We start from the raw sequence: 22,579 nt of genomic DNA, 5'->3' as shown, positions 1-22,579 counted from the left end.
AGTCCCCTGCAGGACCTTCAACCAAACTGCCTGCAGGCCTGCAGCTGCAGGCGGCAACATGTCTGCTTTTAAAGGAACCCTTTCCTGCCCTCGGTCACTACAATGTCCCTCTACACCCTCCCATCTCAGGGTAAGAGCAGCCGCTGCAGAACCTCACAGGGCAGCACTGACAGGACTGGACAAAGAGGATCAGAGCTAAACTAAGCCTTCTGATGACACGAGCTTGTCACTCTGTCACTTTACAGATGAAGATATATATAGAGAGAGGTGGGGTGATCTTGCTCAAAGTCACACAGCTAATAAGTGGCAAAGTCTATAATTCTGCTCCTCGCTCCGGCGTGACGCCCCAGCTGGGACGCCCACAGGATTCTCTCCTGCCTGCCGGAACAGTCCTTTACTGTCACTCATAAAACACCACAGGGTCTGACACTAGCCTACCTTTTCAGCATCTTTTCCCTGCAGTCTCGCAGGAAGAAGGCTGTTCGGGCCATTGTATGACTTCTGGCTCCCAGAAGCCTCCGTGCTCAGGCTGGTCTTGCCTGTGCATCCAGCACCCTGCTCAGAGGCTCTTCCTCCCCTGCAGGAACACGTTCCAACTCTCCGCATGACACCCCCTCAGGGAAGCCCTCTTCTCGCCCTCAGCTCAGCAGGTGTCCCAGGCCACATCCTGAGCTGCCCCATTAGGACTGCGGGTGCCCAGGTTTGCTAGTCAGAACAGCAGCATCAGAGCCAGAGTTTATGCCCGGGTCACCCTGCAAACCTACTGCCCGCCTCACAGCCCCCAGCCAGCAGGTCACCTGGAAGTCGCAGCAAGTGCCCCACCCAATCCCGAAGTCTCTTCATTTGCCAGCACCGCTGATGACTGGTCTCCAACCTTTGGTCAGTTTTTCACAAAACAGCAGCTTCCACTGTGAAGCAGAGGGTTTTCTCTTCTGCTCCCCATCCTTACTGGAAACGTCTAGGGAAATGAAAAGGCCTTTTCTCAACCCTTTTCTGATGACACCCACCCACCCACAATACTCACATGCTCAAGAGCTTTGGGTAAACCTGATTTTGTTTCCCTTACGCTAAGGGGCTCAAAACACTGCGGGATTCTTTCTCTTTCGAGGGTATTTTTACTCAGTTTATCGGCTTTAATCTGTTTTTGTCTCTCTCTTCAATATCCCTAGAAGTTGCCACTTCTTATTCCCTTCAGTAGCCTCCCTCCCAACATCTAGTCTAGGAAATCAGCTGTGATGAGGGGCCCGGGGGCAGTCACAGAAGATGCAACTAAGGCACAGAGAGGTGACATAATTTGCCCGAGAAGATCAGCTTCAAGCCCCAACACTGTGTGTCACGTCCCTCTGTTTAACTCTTATGCTAAGCAAGCGAACTTTTTGTAGATTATGGTTATAAACAGATGAGGTATGAAAATACATAGAAGGACACACATCAACTCTAAGATGTTCTTTAACTCCACTATTTTGTTTCTATTTATTTTATTTCTATTAAAAAAAGTTAAGAAACACTGCAGTCAATATAGCAAAATGTTACTGGGCTTTAAATACAGAATAAAGAGGTTTTAAGTGTGTCATTACTCATCCTTATTTGTATGTTCACAAGACAAACTGATTTGAAAGTCTCTCACCCCTCCCCCTACTCACTACTGGCTCTCACCTGAGCTCTCAAACCACACATCTAACAGCCTTTCACTTTACCCACAGCTGAACTCATCAGTTATCCCCCAGAACTCCCTCTACAGCTTTCCCTCCTCAGAGCACAGCAGGACCATCATTTACCTCATTAATCCACCCAGAAACCTGTTCCTTACTCCATCCTACCTTCACAGACATCATTCATCCTTTCCTTTTTACCATCTAAACATGCCTTCAATCTGTTCGCTTTTATCCGCTGACCATCCCACCGCTCAAGAGGAAGCCACCAACACTGCCCACCTGGACTCACGAGTCTCCCAAGTGGCCCCAAACCACTCTCCCCTACTTGAGACAAATGGGATTGTGTCACTCCCACTCTTTTAGGACTGTTTTCAAACCCACTGTTCTAAGAAGAAACCCCAAGTTCTTCACCTGATGAATTTCTTTGCCATCAAATTGTCAGCTCAGGGAGGGGAGGACACGCCCTCTCCCCTAGGACCTGCCCTCTGGCAAAGCATCAGCTTTGAGGACCTGCTGAGCTGCACCAGCCTGTATTCTAACCCTGGTCTGGAGTTCTTAGCAAACTGCTTCAACTATCATTACAAATCCAAGGTAGATTAGAAAGATTTTAGATGTTGAGCTAGACTATTGATTTGGGGATTTTGCACTAGCAACCTGCAAGTACATGTTCTAATGATTCTGTCTTCTTAAAACCACACCCAGATTTAAGTAGTATTTGTGGAATGTCTTCGGAGTAAAAGGGACTGTACTTTTACAGACTTTATGTTTTATACCATGAACAACCCGGACAGGGTCACAAGTGGAACCGCCTCACAAGTGACAGAAGACAGGTGACAGGCATATAGCAACAGGTCACCAAGATGGTAAGAGCAAAGTTGTTTCACCAACCCCCCAAAAAATTTTTGAAAGAACTGAAAACTCTGAATTTTGAAAGTAAAATACTATCATATAAAGAAATAAAATAATCCTCTTCATCAGTGTTTCAAGATCTGACTCCAGAATTTTCAGCAGGCCATATTGAATCCTAGCACAGAAAAATCAGGTGGACTAGTGGTGAGTAAGTTCCTGGAAAACTGCAGTAATTCCTCCACTTGTAAAAGGACATAAGCTCACCTGTCGAAGATGAATGTAAACCTCATTCTGGAGAAATTCGGAAGCTCCCAGGCTCCGCTTCTGGATGGCAAGGACACGGACAGCTTTGAAGCATGCTTCTAAATCAGTCACCAGCATTCTTACACTGCAGGGGGAAACGGAGGACCTCAGTCAAGAGCAGAGGTGTTCCTGTGGTGTCTCGCAGACCGTGCCTCGGGGACTCAGTGCCCTGCAGCAGCCCGGCCTCAGGCGAGGACCCACAGCGTGGCCCACCCAAGCAGGAGGGGCACTGGGCTTGATAAAGTGCATCCCCGATGGGGGCAAGAGGGGCTGGTGGGTTTGAGTGAACATATAAATGCCCATAGAAATATGCCTGCATTCATTCAAGTGATACAAGCAACAGTAGCAGGCTATTTAACAAATTTTCAACTGTCAGTGGAAATTTACCATTCCTTTCCGCTTGTCCCCTGCACTCTGAGACAGGCTTAGGCTCTCTCACACCGGCAGCTCTGATGCAATAGTTGTGAAGTCGTTTTAGTTTGCTGCAAGTGTCCTCGCTCCCCGTGTGGCTGTGACTGTCGTCTCTTAACAGAGTCAGATGTCTTCCTGGATCTCTCCCTGCGTTCCTTGCTCCTGCTCCTCAGATCCTAAGATAAAGGGCAAGTGAAGACACATGACCAGAAAAGGCACCGTGGACTTGAATGAAGTCCTCAGTGATCCCCTAGGTGAGTGCTGCCCATCCCTTACCTTCGATTCTCAAGGTTCTGCCCAGGGTGACATCCAAACAGGAGAGCGTCCTGGGCCAATTAAAAGCTGTGTGACTTGGGCCCTGGGACAGGTGCAGGAGCTGGTTCCAGAGCCGTGCCCCTCCCCACCTCTGCTCCCCTCTCTCCCAAGGACCCACTGCCAAGGCCCCAGGTTCCCTGATATTCTGTCCTTCTCTTCTAATCTAATCCAAGCCAAGCCCTTTTCCTCTTCCTTTATTCCCTAATTATCACCAGCTGAAGTGGTTTTTCAGTCACAGTATCTGAAAAAATTTCCGGCAGCTGAAAAAGAGGTCTCCAGAGGTCAATGCCCATATGCTGGTTCCTGAAGAGAGCCCCTGGTTATGGGGTCCCTCACCAACACCCACGGGGCATCAGACATGTTGCAGAGTCGACCACCCCCAACAAGAGTTTGCTGTGACCCCAATGCCCGCACAGCATCCCTTCTCTCATAAATGTATTTGGCCCACTTATCCGTTACTAAGAAGCAAAAGTAAAAAAATTGCTCATGTTTCTTACTAAAATTATTTATGAGGTGGAAAAAGAAATTGTAAATAGAAAAGAATAAATTTGACTGCATGTTAGATCTGTTCTTTGGCTTTAAACCTTTGCTGTTTTCTAGGCTCAGACTTGGTAGCTCTGTACCTTTTGTGAAAGAAAGTTGCCTTTAGCCTGAAATATCCAGGAGAGCCTATTCTCCGGGCTCTGATCTTTCACGATGTTAACTCTTCTGCAATTATGTAGAGATGGCAAGTTGCAAAATAGAGAATCAACTTTGTGTTTTTTTGGAGGTTTTAGAGGGGCAACATGATTTGACCCACGTGGACAGCTGCAAGAACAAAGAATTCCAAGGAGAAACAATTCGTACCGCAAGAAGTTTGCAACAGCCAACCACATCCCCGCCCCTTTTTATTATAAAAGCGGACTGATTTCTGACTTGGGGGAGACGGTTCTCCAGCATGTCGTTCTGCCATCTTCTGGGTCTGCCAGCTTTTCAAATAAAGTCACTATTCCTTGCTCCAACACCTCAATCTCCCAATTTATTGGCCTGTCATACAGCAAGCAGTATGAGTTTCGACTTGGTAACAAGATGACTGCATTGGAGGTGGTATGTCTCCACTCTTTCCTCATTTCCAATATGTAACATGCACATCATTTATGATCTAGTGCAAATAATTCATCAAAGACTACCACAAAAAGAAACTACACTCACCTAGCTATCAACACTGAAGTCACAACCTATCAATTTTATATGCTGTTTAACAACACAGCTAAAAAACCTAACATAGGGAATTGATTCCACAGAAATAAAATTATTTCTACTCCTTCAAAACCTTTTTTTCTTTTCTATTTTATTTTGTTTTGCATATTGAAAAAAAAATAAAAGACAAATCATATTATTTCACCTATTTTGTTATAGCTACATAATTTAAATACTACAAAGAGATTTAAATTGCAATAAAAATTGTTCATATATAGTACAAAGATATATACACAATCAATATGGATAAGGAAAGGAATGGACATTTACTAAAAATCCACTGCACATCCAGTCTTTTACAAGCATATCCTGGAATATAAGCTCTATGATCCAGGGGTCCCCCACCTACATTCTCACTGCTGAGTCCCTTAGTAATCTTCTACCAAGGCACCAGCATAGAACCACGCAATCAGTATTTTAGGTATAAATGAGGGAATTAGCTCATTCAATTCTAAAACAAAAACCCTAAAATAAATACTGAACTTATTTACAGATAAAGAAAATTGGACACAAACAAGTACAGTTTCTTCCCCAAGTTCAGAAAGCTAATAACTGGTAAAGGCAAGATTTGAACTCATCTGTCTGATTCTAAAAACTAAGGTGGAAATCCCTTATGACTGGGGAGGGTCCAGCAGCACAGCCTATCACCCTATCTTTGTTCAGATCTAGCCTTAGACAGCCTGAGACAGCACCCCATTCCTATGGAACTTGAGGGCAAATGATAACAATAAGGATTTTATATCCAGTAGTTTCTTAGGTATCATTTATATAAACTGTCAGCAGGACAGCAGAAAACTCTGGGAAATATGAGTGGGTCCAGGGCTTTTTGCTGATTAGAAACTCAGTCTATCAGGACAGAGTGACCTTCCCATGAGAGGCCACACGGACCTAAACTAAAGGCAGCTGAGCAATGAAAACTAGCAAGAACCTGGAACTCAAGCAAGAAGGATCCCTGCCATCTCCCGCCCTGTTGCCTCTTCATCCACGTGGACACGAAGACAGAAGACCTAGGTTCTTGTCCAAGTTACACTATCATGAATTCTCACCCATAAAAAGTTACGACTCTATGCTGTCCTAAGTCCTTTCCAACTCAAATATGTTGACACCAATATCTCAGCAGAATGTCTATGTCTCCACATCCTCTCTTCTATAAGGAGAATAGTTCTATGGCCACAAAGCAGAAATCCAATTAAAAACACCATGCACTAAGCAAGGTGAAAATCTGCGTAAGAGAATTTGCTCTCACGCTCAGTGAATGAAAACTCAGAAAAATTGGTCCTTCTCCCTCAGCAAGTGGGAGGTAGGCTGATTGTGTGTGTGGGTGGGTGTGCGTGTGTGTGTGCGTGTGTGTGTGTAAATCAAATACAATGACGTCTGGGATCTGTACAGATTTTTTTTAAGTTACTGTCATTTCATGAGGATGAGACACCCTTTAAAGTAATTTGAATCTAGTGTTCTGAGAGAGTCTCAGGATCTTTTGGTGGAGGAGGGGAAAGGAAAGGAGGAAAGAAGTAAATGAAGCAAAGGAGTAATAATACTGCAAGGGAAAGGCAAGACATTAATTTTGTTCCTACTTGCTTCACAAATTACGGACTGGCTTTGCCCCGATGTCCTGTTGAGCACTGAGTTGCAGATGAAGAGGTGACAGCCCATTTCTCACTGAGCTTGTGACTGTACGTGGCATCTTATAGAAACAAATCATTTATCCTGATCAAACACTCTAGCAGCAGGCCGTAATTCTCCTATTTTGAGAGACAAGAAAATAGGAGTTCAAAGAGGGTGGATAACTTGACAAAAGTCAGAGGACCAGTAAACAAGAGAGGATGAATTCAAACTCAGATCTGAATGCAGAGTCTCATCTTCCCATTCCCAGGACTGGAAAATCCTTAACACACAGACTCCCCAGCTCCCCTGCAGTGTTCCTGGCGCCAAGCATTTCCCATGGTGATGGACTCCAGTTCTCACAGACACAGCGCTCTGTGCAGCCAATGACCTTGATCAGACCTTGATCATCTACCTGCCACGCCCACCAGGCTTCACCATAAAGGTAGGAAAGCTGGCTTTCAAGTGCATCAAAGCCACCCCTGGTCTAACGTGGGCTCTTCTGGGGCTTCTCCAGCCTAAATGCAGCCATGAAAGTGCTCAGAGTTTGTACATGAGCCACACTACCTCTCTCCATCTGTCTCCACACCTATACTTCTTAGCTTTGACCATTTTGATAATATTGGAAACAAATTTTTAAAAACACAAAAGAAAGAATCCTCGAACAATTACTTAATACTTACAATTTTAAATGATTTGTTACAAAGTGAGTATTTACAAACCGAATCTGCCTTCCTAGGTGTCAGTTTAAACAGTTAAAAAATATAATAGCAAAAAATTCTCACTTACAAAATTAACAAAAACATCAACAATAATCTGGAATAAACTCACAATTAATGCCCATGTTGTACATGGAGAAAACTACAGGACTGTACTGAGGGGTAAATAAGAGGTGTGAATTTAGAGACATCAACATATTGCATGGAGGAAAACAGTTTTGTAAATATGGAAGTTCTCCTAAAAATAATTCAAAACTTAATAAAAATCCCATGAATACACTTATCTGATTTTTTTTTAACTTGAACAATGTATTTTAGAATTCTTCAGGAATAATAAAGTCATAATAATAGCCAAGAAAGTTTGGGATGGAAGAAAAGAACAACAAAAAAAAATCTCACTGTCAGATAATAATTAATTTTTACAATATGTAAGATATAGCGCTGGAGTAAGGAAGTAAGATTGACAGAAATAAAGCATGAGCTCAAAAAGAGACTCTAGTGTACATAAGTATTTTATACATGTGGGATTTCAAATCAAAGAGCAAAGTATGAATTCAATAATTGTCCTGGGACAATCAGAGAATCACCTGGAAAGAACAAATTCTATTCCTGTCATAATGACCACAAAAAAAATTACAGATAGTGATGTAAATATTAAAATACTAATAACACCAAATACAACTCTTTGCTCACATTAATTCAACTTCTCCTCACTATAACAAGTACTATTATCATCTCCATCTTAGACATTAAATAAACCTACATAAGAGATTTATACCATTATAAGAAAGTATTTTTAAGAATAATAACAAAGATAAAACACAAAAGAATACATTTACTATCTTAAGAATATTTTGAGCCACAACAAAAATAAACCTACTGAACAAAATGAAACGAAAGAAATGACAAGGAAAAACTCTGTGATAGATGTTGATGAAGACAAGGGATTAATGTTCATAACATACAAAGAGCTGTCACAAAGCAAAAAGAAGCTTCCACACTTAAATTTGTGCAAAGGACAAAATGGATCATTCACTTTTCAAAAGTCAGATGGCTAATCAGTGAAAAATGCTCAATACCTCACTGGTCATCAAATGCAAACTAAAACAATGAAAAAGCACTTTTGCTCATCTTATTGGTAAATATTTTTAAAAGATATTGTAACTAGTGTCAATCTGTGGGAGAAAAAACTGTGAGCGACCTTTTTGGAGGATGACATGTCAATGGATATGTAAACACTGAAAAACGTGTGTACACACTGATTCAACCCCAATTCTAGGAATCATTTTGTTTAGAATAAAAATCAGTTCAAATAGATGTACTGTTTACACTGGTGGGAAGAAAAGCTGAAGTGAAATCATATCCAGCGATAGAGAATTGGTTACATAAGTAATTCTACATTTCTCATTCCACACTGGAGAAGGAATTTCTAGTCACTTGAAAGTAGCCTGTGATGAGAGTAAATGTCACATCCAGGGGCTAAATTTCCAGAAGACTTAACTAAAGGCATGCTCATAGAAGATCACAGGAATGTCTGTTAAAGAAAGATGCCAGTCAAACATCCTTTCTGACAGTGGAAAATGGAGAAAAGTTAAGTGTCCACCATCAAGACAATGATGCGGTAAATCACGGTGAGCTGTGGGCACTGAGGGGCCGGCGTTTCCGCATGGCCCAGGGCCTTGTCCACAGCACTCTCCCACCAAAGGTGTCCTTGCACAAGAGACCACACCTGCACATCAGGAGACACCTCCACTCTATCTGAAAGGACCGGGTGAGTCTGGAGTGGGAGGACGTCTATGATATACCCCTGAGTGAATAAAGCGAGCTGCAGAAAACATATAGTATGGCCTTATTTTTCAAAAAAGAATATATACACATATATACATAGATTTCTCATATGTATGTATGTATGTATGGGTATATATATATGTCATAGGCATAAAAGTCATGAAATATATACACCACATTGGCAACAGCTTTTACACTCAGGAAATAAGGGGAAGGGAGGTAGGGGCCTTTCGGTACCACCACAGGTCTCTTTTCAGTATTTCAGTTAAGTACACTTGGAATTTAAAAGTTTATTTAAGCCCGAAGTAAAATGGACGATGCCTCCACAAGACATAATGCTATACTGGTCATTAAAAATCATGCCAGGGGAGATAGAATATTGTAGAAAAACATGTAATAAGCCGAATGGTAAATGGAGGTCTCCACACAGTAAACAGGCACAGTGTGCTCACTGTTTTTTATGACAGAGCTGATACACACTGATGAAAAGAACAGAAAGTAGATGTTAAAGTGTTAATTATTATTTCTGAGTAGTGGGACCTGGATAGCCTTTTATGTCCCTTTGTTCAGACTTATTGTATTAAATATACATTATTTTTTATCTGAAAAAAGCATTTTTAGATGTGTAGTACCACACATTGGAGAATAATACACGAGTACTTACAGAAACAAATAATTAGGAGACACTGCAGCAGCGCCACACAATGTAGAACGGGCGATCCTGATTAACACCGCTCAGTTACATAAGGATCCACAAAGTGAGAGCACCTGCTGTAACAGGGCGCGGCCCCCTCCTATTTGTCACTTGTGTCTTCAGGGCTGAGGCAGTTCTGAGCATGGCCAGTGTCAGTGTTTTTGTATGGATGGATGCCACTGGATGTGAGGGCACCTGCAAGCCGAGAGGAAAAACAGAAATCATCCTCTGCCTTTTCTGTCTTGTTTCTTTGTTACTTTAAAAGAGAGGCATAAATAAGATAAACTGTGTATCTTCCCTACTGAAATTTCAGTAATGAAACCGTTTTCAAAGTGTTCACAACTTATATTCTGCCTATAACCGTCTTTTCATCAAAGCTTCATATTTATTAAATGTTAATTAACTCAGTTAATTAACTCCCTGTTGAAACTTTCTACTATAGAACATGAAATGCACTATGTGAAATGACCACTCCTGCAGTGACTAGCTTGGCTGTCTTGACGGCAGTGCAGTCAGCCCCCAACATCCCGTGGCTCTGAGCTCCTGATGCTGCTAAGAGAGCACGCTGCCGCCTCAGATGGAGAGGAACTGTGAAAGCATTTTCTGAATTCTACAGCATTGACAAAACATAACTGACAAATCCCAGGCTCCTTTGAAGCTGTCATTTTCGGTTTCTGGCCAACTCCCGTTAATGAGCAGAACCACCTCATTCCCGAGCAATGACACTCACTTGGTAAGGAGTTCTGGAGAAATTTCCAGGTATAGAATGTAACCAACTATATGTAGAACACTGACAAAAGAAACAATGCAATACCCTGATTTTGGAAGACACTCAAAATATTCTCCTAAGCCTTAGTAGCTGGAAAGGTTGGGCTTCTCCTGAGCCACTTATTTATTTCACAGCCAGTGAGCATCTCCCACAAACCCTGTTTCCCTGTGTCTGCTGGGAGCATCAGGTACACTCTTGCTGTCGATCTTATAAGTCACAGGGCAGAGGCGTGTGTCTCACGGCAGCAACCCTCACACAGGCTCGCCTCCAAGCCTCACAGTTTGAACTTGGCCCCATTTTCTAACCTGTTTATTTGGTATCTGTTCTTCTGTAAGCTGCCTGAAATGCTTTTTGGAACAAGTCAGAAGAATGAGTGTGTAGATAAATGGACAGATGGACAGGTGAGAGATGGGCAGACCGAAAGAGAGACTCCAAGAAAAGGGGAACAAAGAAAATTTCCTGTGCAAAACCCTCTTCTAGTCAGGGAAGAAAACCACCACGGAGAAGAGTGAAGAGGCAGGTAGCTTAGGACTGTTTCCTGGATTCCATGAAAAGTCACACCAAGAGATGAGAGGGTAGAACTATAAATAATAAAAGAAAAAAAGCACACATGCTTGAAAAATATATCTACAATATGTACTTTCTAAAGAATAGATTCAAATCAGCAGGGCCCAATACCACAATACTTGGGTATTTACAGAAATGAGAATCCCATCTCCAAACCACAAGGCATCCCTTTGGAGCACTGAGAGTCAACACGGGGCAGTCATAAAGCCATTACCGCAAAATCTATGCTATCCTGCACTTACGAGGAACCAGCAGTTGTGCATGCGTGACAATTACAACCCACAGCACCTCTATGGGGGAGGGAAGCCTAGCGAGCTCCATCTCTGCAGGACAGAAAACCAGTCCTGGAGAGTCTAAGCCGACCTACCAGTTCTCCATCTCACAGGACTGGTCATTCCAGAGCAGGACTCGAACTCGGACCCACGTTTGTAATCACGGTTCTACCATGCTTTGTGTGCCTATTTTGTGTATAATACATTTGTTTCGGCATGAAAGGACATTTAATAAATGATCGGTTGTCTCGTCTATCTCATTAGCTCACAATCTTTATATTTTTGAATTGTAATCTTTTCCCCTGGAGAAAGGAACGGAAAGAGCAGTGGTCAGAATGAGCTGGGGCTAAATTCTTTATCTGTTACCCCATCTCATCCAAGTCCCCAACCAGGGAGAAGGATCAAATGTCCTCTTCATCTTTTAAAGAGAGGTCTCCAGTGATGGAGACTTACTCAACTCCAAAACCAAGTCTGGGGGAAGGGCACATGCAGCAACCAGAGCAGTATCATGTATAGGAAGGTGAAAAGAGCTCAGGGGGTCAGCCTGATTTAATTTCAATTGATAAAAGAATACCACACACTAAAAATACTAGCATGCAATGGATTTGTTCTTTCTTGACATCTAGCAAGTTTCCACAGGCCACATGTAACATTATCGTGAACCAGTGAAAGGAAGAGTCTACAGATAGGGAAAATCAATGCCACAGGCAGGCTGAAACCCAGGCTGGAGTTTAGGAAGAGAAAGGGCATAGTTAAGAATTGGGGAAAGGCTGGAGGACTAAATCATCACAAGGACTCTCAAGCATCATCCTACAATCATATAATCATTCATTCAAGAGAGAGTTACTGAGGTCCCATTTTGTGCAAGATTGTACACAAGGCAAAGCAAGAGCGCAGAGACCATTTTGGCAGCAAGGGGCGGGGCTAAAATACACTTCTGATCCCGGTACCTTGCACACTTGTCCTCAGTATAAAGGCAAAGAAAAAAAGTAAAATAATATTCTGTAAACTCAAAGCATTGCTGAAAAAAAATTAAAGAAGACCTAAATACCTGGACAGACACGCCACGTACATTCCTGGATCAGAAGACAGTGCTCTTGGAATGGCAGTGCTCCCCAGAGTGATCCGTATATTCTACGTGGTCTCGATCACAATCCCAGCGGGCTCCTCTGCAAAAACTGATTAGCTGCTGTTATAATTCATATGGGAATTCGAGGGTCTAAGTAACCAAAACGATCTTGAAAAAGAAGAACAACATGAGAGGACCTGTAATTCTCAAATTGAAACTTTACCACTGTATCTCTAGGTGAGATTAGAGGCCATTTTTAAGTTATTACTGTGTTTATCCTTATTTTCTAAATTCTCTAGAATGAATATAATTGTTATAATAAGGAAAATAAAAAGTAAGGTATCTTTTAAAACATGCACACCGATTCATTCATTGGAAAAAAAGTATTTTAACTATAAAGAGGTAAACAAATATCTAGTGAAAAAGGACTACTTAAAAACAAGAGTGCATTTACATTTTTAAGAGATTGAAAACTGAAAAGCACAAATATATCAAGTTTCTAGGGAGACAAATACAACAAATTAACACTTATTTTCAAAAATTCTAATTGAACAATGAAAACTCAAGAAAGGGAAAATCACGATTGACAGCCAAATGCAAACACATGGAGAGCAAAGGCCTAGAAATCACAGTTCCTTTAACTCTGCTACTACCTCAGTAGGGGAGGTAATTCCTCACTGAGGAGACAGTGGAATCCCATGCATAAGACAGGATACACAGTACAAACTGCGCTAGAATCGGGGGTGATTTTCTTAGAAAAATTCTAAAGTTAGAGCATTGCTGGAAAACTATAAATACACTGACAGACAGATTAAAACACACAGTCATATATATTATATAGAAACATACGAAGTCTGCTCCCATGTTACATAGAAATACAAACATATTTGTTCATTTATGGGCATTGATTACTTTATCTCAGATAGAATATTTCAACTAAAACAAATAATCAATAATACACTCCTCTTGTCAAATCTAGTTGATAAGTTACTCTGCTATGTAATCATAATATGCCTAAGATAGATCTAAAATAAGTGAAAAAGATCTTTGTATGGTTCCTTGAACTCTTCTCAACATTCCAAATTTAATTTTAAAATAGATCTAAGCAGTATTTCTATATTATCTTTTCCCTCGTGAAATGACCAATACAGTCTGTTGTCAAAATTCTGTCCTTACAATGATTCACGAACACGGTATCCTCACAAAACTGCTGAACAGCAAGTCACTATCCAGACACTGTGACCAAACAAACGAAACACAAGGAAGACAGTGACCCTATTCTGGAGGGCTTACCGTCTGTGTCAACACTGGGGTTTTTATTTGATTGGTTTGATTGGGTAGCAAAATAAAATCAATCAATTATTTTCTTCTCTGAGCATTCTGTAAGTCATGACTCTTTTCAGTGTCATGAGCAGGAAAGACTTAAGCATGACTTGATTAGGTCAAATAGCAACATTCATCACCGGAGAGTGAGTAATAAAGAAGTTAACTGATAACAATGTTTCTGCCTACATGAGACCTAAAATAAACCTACACTGATATCCGAAAGGAAAATGAGGAGATGAGTTTCCCAATGAGAAAACAAACAAACAAGAAACCAAAAAAGGAAAGACTTTTTCATTAACGATTCCAGGCAGTAGTGGAGCATGGTGGTGAAGAGCACAGATGCTTGGGGACAATCATGAGGCTCTGAACTCCCACAGCACTGGGTAGCTTTGACACTCATAAGTCAGTGAAATTTTCTGCATCTCAGCCTCCTATCCATAGACTGGGGACAACAACAGCACCCGTCTCCTAGGACGGTCCTAAAAATTAAGATATTTTATATGTAAATTTTAAATAAAATACCTCAGATTTTAAATATTGCCCCAAAAGCACAAGGAAAAAAGAAAACAGAGATAATTTTGAGTTCATCAAATTTACAACTTTGCTTCAAAGGACACCATCCAGAAAGTGAAAAAAACAACACTGAGGAGAAAATATTTTCAAATAATTTATCTGATTAGGAAATTGTATCTCCAAATAAAAAAGAGCTCCTATAATTCAACAAAAAAGACAACTAAATTAAAAAATGAATAAAGGATCCGAAATGGTATTTTTCAAGGAAAATATACAAATGGCCAATAAGCACAATGAAACGATGTTCAAAATCATTAGCTGTAAGGGAAATCATGTCAAAACTACTAGGAGAAACCGCTTCACACTCACTACATTAGGTTATATTTAAAAAAAGAATAACAAGAACTAATGAGGACACACAGGAATCAGAGATAGCAGACCTTGCTGGTGAGAAGTAACGCTGCGTGGCTACTTTGGAAAACAGCCTGGCAGGACCTCAGAGAGTTGAACAGTTGGTTTCTGAATGACCCAGCAATTCTGCTGTCTGGGCACACACGTAAGAGAACTGAAAACAAATGTCCACATAAAAACTCCTACAGGAATGTTCACGGTGCCATTATTCATCACAGCCAAAAAGAAGAAACAACCAAAATGCCTATCACCTGATGAATGGGTAAACAGAGGGGCCCAGCCATACAGTGGAATATTATTCAGCAATAGCAAAGCATGGAGTACTGACCCTGGCAACAACATGGACAAACATTGAAAACGTTACTCAGTGTGAAAGTAGTCAGTCAAAATAGACGGTTCCATTTACATGAATTGACTCGATTTACATGAAATGTCCAGCACAGGCAAATCCACAGAGAGAGAAGAGTGGCTCCCTGGGGCTGGGGGAGGATGGGGAAGATGGGAATGAGTGCTTATGCATACAGGGTTTCCTGTTAGGAGGATGAAAATATTCTAAGATTGACTGGGATGCACAATTCTTGGCATAGATTAAAAACCGGTGTAAATATTAATGGGTGAATTGTATTAAAACTGTTAAGAACAAAAGCACCTCGGGCCAGTACCTTCCCATAGTAGATGCAAATTGCTAACTTTTATTACAGGAAGAGGAAACTGCCCTCATCCTGTAAGCAGGAGATCAGCAAATGTGAGTTAACCGAAATTGGACAAGAGCAGTTCACTTGAAACAGTTGCTGAGTGTATACGAAATATTCAGAATGAAGAAAATCAGTTTGACATCAAGATGAAGCATTCTGCTTCAAATGCAGATCAAGGATTCGGCAAGCCCACCTGCTAGAAATAACCAGAGAAGAAACCTGGTTCTTAAAACAAGCACCACATCCGACAAGGAAATGGTGGTGAGGAAAGCAGTCAGCCAAAAAACTGGAACAGTTTGCTACAAATAATTTCTCCACTGAAATTTCAAAAATAAAATGAAAGTGATGCAATGCTGCGCTGACCTCACGTGAATGGGCTTCCTTCGGTGCTCGACAGTTCTGTAACCCCGAATGAGAGACTCAGGAGAATCAGCATGTCTCCTGGGAGTCCCCAGGTGACTGCCCACCAGCACGCTGACCCCCATCACATCTGCCAGGGTTGAATTGCAGAGAAAGACCAACTTCTGAAAGACACAGGAAATGTTGGCAAGGGAAAAAATTGCTGCAGTCAGTCCTGGGACAGAGGCCCTGACAGCAGAGGCCAGAAGGCTGCAGGTGAACTGGAGTGGCCCTGGGGAAGGAAGGGACCACAGGGGAGCAGATCTCAATTCTCTTCTCTCTCTCCCTTGGGTAGGAGAGATAAAGCCTGCATCATTCTCACCTGGAACTGTGGGTTATGACTGGCAGAAGTCGTACCAACACGGAATGATTATTCAAGACTCTGTGGGAAAAGTCCAGAAAAAGAGAAGGAGTAGGGAGCCAACTCCACGAGCCTCTCAAATGCTCTTATATTTACTGTGTATAACGAAAGGAAAAAGTCATTAACTTTTGTGTGATAGTAAGTAGGAACTTGAGGAAAGACGGGAGGAGACAGAGATTTTAGAATCCACAATGAGTACAAAGGCTTAGTGTGTCTTTAGGGAAGTCATGGGGTGAGGGGAATAAGATACATTCTTTAGATATGTGAATTACAAAGCAGACCACGAGACCAGCCAGGTCCTTGTTTTGGGGATAATAGACTATCTAAAAGCACACAAGCCCAGCTTTTATATCTGAGGGCCTGTGTCCTTGCTTTGAAATGAGCAGAGTTCTATCTAAAGCATCAACTATGCAAGCAAAGCATTGTCTCTGCTTTTTAAGGCATTGAGACAGGAGTGAGGATGCACAGGCTCCTGCTTGCAAAGCAGTTACTAAGCACACATTTATCTTCTGAACATTGACAGGCGGCTGGGGTCTGTTACAATTTGTTAACCTAATCTTGGGCTCCCACATGTAACCATTATGGAACCAGTATGGAGGACACCCTAGGATAACAAATCCTAGCTCTGGGTCTTTTCCTGCCAGCTTCAGACACTCTAGCAGGATCTAGACACATCCCTGAATAACGATCCCACAGAACCACCCAGACTCTTAACTCCTGGCGCTTGAAACTTAATTTTAGCTCTACACAACTTAACAAAGAAAAGTTTCAGAAATAGAAGATATTACATTCTTTTATATCTCATCATATGAACTAATTTTTCTGATTGCTCTAAGCTGCTTCTAATTGGCAAAGCACCTAATTCTGCAGGTGAATTCAGTACTTTCCATTGGGCATAACTTGCCAGTTTGGGCTTGCTGAATTCTATTGGTCAAATACTGATACACTTAATTGATTTCATTATTCATCAGTTTCAGCCAGGAGGAGAGGGAGTGTCACTCTGTTCCTCAGCCCACCCTCAACTCTTTTCTCATCAGCAACTCAGGCCTCCTGAAAATAAAACAAAGAATTTGTTTCCCTTCTACGCTTTCCACAAACCCAACAGGAAACATCAGCCTGGAGAAAGAATTCAACACAAATGTTCAAACAAAAATCTATAAAACCTGAAGCAACTCCATCTCCGAATCATGATACACAATGACATGAAAGTAAGTGTGTCAAGCACAAAACATGCGTGAGCCTGACCACCTCATTTCTATTCTTCAAAGGAAGGAAGGTTTTCATATTTTTTATTATCACTGTTTCTCATTGCTTCTGATTAAGCCAAAAATTAGTTTATGAAATAATTAAGCACTGCAATAACAGGTTTTTGTTGTATCAATTATGGATGGCATTCAGAGGGGATAGGAAAACCCAGCTCTGTAAAAAATGCAAAATTTATTCCCCTGTTAAGAACACGTATACAAAATGCAACAGAGAATTCAAATTCTTGTGGAGAGGAGCAAAAGCCACAGAACAAAAGCAAAGTAATTACAATGAGTCAATTCAAAATTCACTGGACAAACATGCTCAATGCATTCAAAGAATTTTAAAGGCACACTGCAAACCATTCACTTAATGATCTGCAGGCTAGAGGAAGCATTTCCCTCTTTAACAGACAACAGTAATCAAAAGGGTGCCCCTCCAAACAAAGACGAAAGATCAATCAGGTTTTTAACAGTTCTGATAAATCAGCATGTTCTAAAGAACAAAATTCAGAAATTTTAAACATTCATTCAAACCACAATGAAACAAGCACTTAAAAAAAAGAAAAAAAACCCAAAGAAACTAAGCACATTGATCATGCACTTGGATCAATGAGAACGTCTTTTACCCTTCGAAGAAAGAACAGGCTATAGCCTTTTACTTGAAAATTGACACTACTTTAAAGATAACTCCTAAAACTGATTTCATCATTCATGTTGCCTTGAAAACTCTGAGGCACTTGTATCTGATCAGAAAAGCAATTCTGAGTAATAGTATGTTACAAATCAGCGCCAGTTTGCTTTAGAAGAAAAAAGAAAAGCTACTGTTCCTCAAATCCTGCACAGAGTGTGAAGTGCCTCCCGGCCTCTTTCCCCTCCTGTTTTCAAACCTGATGCTCCCCAACCCTTCTGAAACAAGTGTGAGAACCTCATATTCCCACCAATATGTCAAATGACTAAAGAATATCAATTTACTTGTGTAAATATATGCCTACATCTTGAACTGGAGGAGGAAGGTATCAGAGGGCTACATGGAACTTATTTCTACCTTCCTGAAATCACACACAAACACGTTCACACAGACACAAACACATACACACTGAATTACTGAGCACTTCACAAGCTTAGGAATTCCAACTTCTAGAAGATAACTTTGCAGTTAGTTAAAATACAAAACTGTCAAGTTTTGAAAGACTTGATCATCTGCTAAATCATCCAAATATCAACAAGACCCAATTTGCCTTCTCTGTAGAATGTAATTTCCTATGATGTCAAAGCAGACCCTAAGAAGTACTGGATCCAAGACTCGTGTTTATCACTAGCTATTATCGTTTTTAAACAAGTAAACAGATTCAGAAAGATATGTCCCAACATTTATTCTTATTGAAATAGCATATGTATTCAATTGTCTATACAGAAAATAGGTCCCATGATGGTGTTTAAGAGCTATTTTGTGTATTGCAATATTTATTTTTAAGTGAAGACTAGGAGGGTGGGTATTACTCAGTTGTAGAGCACTTGCTTACTATGCACAATGTGCTGGCTTCAATCCCCAGTAATCCCCCCCTCCAAAAAAAAGTGCTTATTTAAAAAAAAGAAAAAAGTTATAAAAAAAATGCAGACTAAAAACCACTGCAATGTAGAAGCCAGAACTATAATAAAAAACATGTGTTTCTATCAAATACTGACTATATGTCAAACACAGGGACAACCACAAATCACCCCTGACAACCATCACGTGTGGTTCTCAGCAACCTTTCTAAGTAGACACGGATGAGAAGCCCAGCACTACGGATGAGGAGACGGAGCTCGGAGGAGCCGGGGGCGCTGACCGTCCTGCTCCCCGTGACACCACGTCAGCCCAGGACAAGTGCTGACAGAGCTGCAGTGAGGGGACATGCAGCTGCGTGGAAACTTCGGGAGCCGGGAGTCCCAGAAAACACGAAAAATTGTTCAGTGAAAATCCAGCTCAAATATATTACACTGTGTCACATTCTTTAAACAGGGAACATGACTGAGACCTTTTTGATGCCTCCGTGTCCTTTATGCCATCATCAGTTATTTGCCCTCTCAGCGTGACCAGTGATGATCTGGACCCCTTATGAAGTGCACTCAGATGGCAGAGCTTTTAAAGCTGTTTTATGAAGTTTGTAAGACTCTGTCTATGCCTCACACAGGCGGTCATCCATCACTTCTCACCGGTGTGGATGTACCACCTGAAATCACTCCTTTCTGCTTTTTAAGATCCCTTCATCTAATCCAGACTTTTCAACAGCAAAGAATCAGCTCAACCACAGACAGTGAACAGCTGTTCACCAAATGGACTCGAACAGCCCATCGGACTACCTGGAAGCCCTTTTCTTCTATTAAACCCACTTCCGGGTACTTCATCATTTTCTGATTGGCGGACTTGGCCGCTGACTGGCCTACTCAGAGAGCTCCCAGCCTCACATCCGGGGGTGGGAGAGGGCCTTGCTCTTGGGAGAAATCAGTGAAGAAGGCAGACATCCTCCAGTCAGGACTGCACGTGTAGAAGTGCCACAACGTGCTCAGAAATTATACCGTCAGCACACCGGGGCTCCCATGGACTAGTTTCACATTAACCAAACTCACGAGACACTGATGCAAGAAAACCAGAAACTTAACTTATTAATGTAACAGAATATGTGAAACTATGAACCAGACTGAAATATCAGAGTTCAAACATGAGTACAGTTTCTCCTCCACGGCCTAATCACGGGCAGGCAGTAACATGGCAAACATGGACAAAAGCAGAGCAGGAAGGGTTTCTAGATTAACTCAATGGAATAAATTTCTCTTATACCAACAGATCTACTGCCTGGAAAACAATTAACGCTAATCACGGTGCACTCTTCGTGGACAGTGGCTGAGACACGACTGTGAGCACCTGTGTAACTCTCCTTTCCCTGTCCTTATTGGGCAAACTGATGCACAGAGGTACAGAGATCCAGGGATGCAGATACCTCTAAAAACCCAAAGCCCACCCCTGGGAGCCTCAAAACCAGACAGCCAGGGTTTAAATACCAGCTCTGCCACTTACTAGCTCTGTGACCTTGGCCAAATTACCCTCTGTGTGCCTCAGTTTCCACACTGTAAAACTGGGATAAAAATCAAACATTCCTTACTCGATTGTTGAGAAGATTGAAGGATTCATTTCTGTAAAACTCTCAGAAAAGAATGTAGCACATTATTGGTGCTCAACAAATGTCAACTTAATATTAAATTGATTTACAAGTCTCCTTTCTAATCATCTTCTGTGTTTCCTGGCTAGACTAAGTCCCAAAGAAAATCCTTATTTCTCCTTTTATAAACTCTTGGGGAGCACCTTTCTGTTCCATACCACCACCTGTTTAAACTGAGGGAGGGGATGCCTCCTCCCCACTCCTCTTGGCCACGGAGAGTGCTTCTCCACACCACAGACCCATGGCCCACAGCAAGCCTTTATCACACTAACAGAGTGAGGTGTTAGTCCGGAGAGACAAGCAGTGTATGTGAAACCGTTCCTTTCCTTCCAGTGCTGGCCACACTTGGGAAGCACCCGGGATGCTCAGCTCCATGGCAGGACAGCCTTGTGCATGATGGTGCAGGTCCTCTTAAGGGAATGCTCGCTGTGGCCCAGAGTTACCTGGGACAGGTTGAGTCTCTACTTCTGGGACACAGTATAATGACACGCATTTTCCCACAGCCCTGAAGTTCATGGAGAACGTGGCTTCATCAGTAAAAATGAAGACATATATCAACTGCTTACTCTTTTCTGTCATCTCTCAGTTGGCTGCTGGAGACAACATGTGTATAAGTATTGGATCCCATTAAGCCCCAACATATTTGAAGTAACAAAAAATTCTGTGGCTTAACGTTGGTTCAGGGCGACTGTGTAACAGTTCTGACTTTGCTGATGCTAAATTATGGGTATAGGAACTATGGAACCTCCTCAAATATCTTTCAGCATAAAACCAGCTTTCCTTATTTTCCTGTTTCTTAGTAATTGCCAAAGACTATCAAATGATGGCTTCTCACAAAACAGTAGCTAAAGTTTATGAGCCCTCTTGACATACCCACTGTGGTAAACACTTTACATAATTTCTAATTCTCACAATTCTACAAAGCAGATATGAGCATCCCCATCTCACAGACGAGGGAAATCTCAGAACGAACTGACTTAGGCTCACGTGGCTCAGTGGCAGCGCGTGCACGCAAACCCAAGTCAAAAAACTACACCCCTTCCTATAAGTACCAAATCTCCTACCACTAATTAACACACAGCGGCGGGGTCAATACTCAGGGAATCCAGTACACTTTTCAGCTTTAAGGTGCTCCAGAGGCCGCTTCTAGCTGTTTTATAAATTCCCGGCTCACTGGTTTCTAGCACTGGAAGAAAAGTCCGATTATGCCATTGTTTGCACAGCAAGTCTGAGATGTTCACAGCGAGATGACAGAATAAATCTAAGATATAAGCAGAATAATTTTTCCAGGTAGACAGACATAATGGACATTGTGCTATTCTGAAGCATCAAGCAAAGTAATCAAAATAAAATAACGTTGTTTAAGCTTTCTTTAACAAATAGGAAAATTAAGAAGGTAAGAAAGTGCAACAGCGCCACCTATGGCTAAAAAGACCTTCCAGGTTGCCAGGAAGCATGCAACACAAAAATTGCCTGTAGGATCAGAAACGAGAATCAGATAACTAAAAGCTTCTGTAGCACATACTGCACTTTGCTTCGGGGGAAGCGAGGGTAACTCAGTATTTAATCTGATATTGCTAATACTCCTGAATATAAACAAAAGACATAGGCTTATGGAAACTCATCTTAGAGGAGGAAAGAAACCAGTCCAGCCTCTTCAGTTTACAGGAGGGGAGACTGAGACCTGGGATCTGTCCTCCTTGCAATCCACAGCAAATCTCTCCTAGGCCTCATGTCTTGCACTGTAGCAAAAACCAACAGATCTTTACTAGGCCTATATTTATAAAAGTAACGTCTGTATTTTTCCAACAGTAGGTAAACTAAGTATCTTGCAAAATACTTCTCAAAGAGCCAGGAAATCGTAAAAGTTTGTTGAAATACAAAAACTTTTATTTACATATTAAAACAGCATGAGATTTATTCTATTAAAAAAGTTACACGTCAAATCAATGTTTTGATATTTTAAACTTGTTAAAAGTGCAAGAAAAAATCAAAATTTTCTTTAATCACAAAAGAGAGAAGTTTATTCCCTGAAAATGATAAATGTGGATTTTTTTAAACTTAATGGATCTGGTCAGAATCCACGAATTTAAATGTCTGAGTGGATGTTACACGGCAACATGAATTCTGAGTTGTATCAATACACATTCTGTGTAAATTATCTTCAAGGTCGTC

At 41.4% G+C, this 22,579-nt stretch overlaps 1 protein-coding gene across 9 annotated transcripts in view; it reads right to left on the bottom strand.

The window, feature by feature from the left end:
- LOC141573949 (trafficking protein particle complex subunit 9-like) overlaps window positions 1–22,579 on the bottom strand; it is a 126,643-nt gene that overhangs the window by 24,643 nt on the left and 79,421 nt on the right. For 3 of the 9 annotated variants that reach the window (XR_012500457.1, XR_012500453.1, XR_012500454.1), the window contains 7 exons: window positions 12,235–12,420; window positions 9,546–9,770; window positions 6,347–6,514; window positions 4,157–4,340; window positions 3,195–3,394; window positions 2,769–2,892; window positions 798–958 (listed from right to left, as the gene is read on the bottom strand). Coding sequence is in view for 3 of the 9 variants with exons in the window: in XM_074346854.1 (XP_074202955.1) it covers window positions 2,769–2,885 (117 nt within the window). In the remaining 6 variants the exon portion in view is untranslated. Of the gene's footprint in view, window positions 1–797; window positions 959–2,768; window positions 2,893–3,194; window positions 3,682–4,156; window positions 4,341–6,346; window positions 6,515–9,545; window positions 9,771–12,234; window positions 12,421–22,579 lie in introns of those variants that run through there. The other 6 variants (XR_012500452.1, XM_074346854.1, XM_074346852.1 and 3 more) reach the window with 4 other exon arrangements.

This window comes from Camelus bactrianus, chromosome 18 (genome assembly GCF_048773025.1).
Source record: "Camelus bactrianus isolate YW-2024 breed Bactrian camel chromosome 18, ASM4877302v1, whole genome shotgun sequence".
Lineage (NCBI taxonomy): Eukaryota > Metazoa > Chordata > Mammalia > Artiodactyla > Camelidae > Camelus > Camelus bactrianus.
This window is presented reverse-complemented; position numbering and strand designations above follow the sequence as displayed.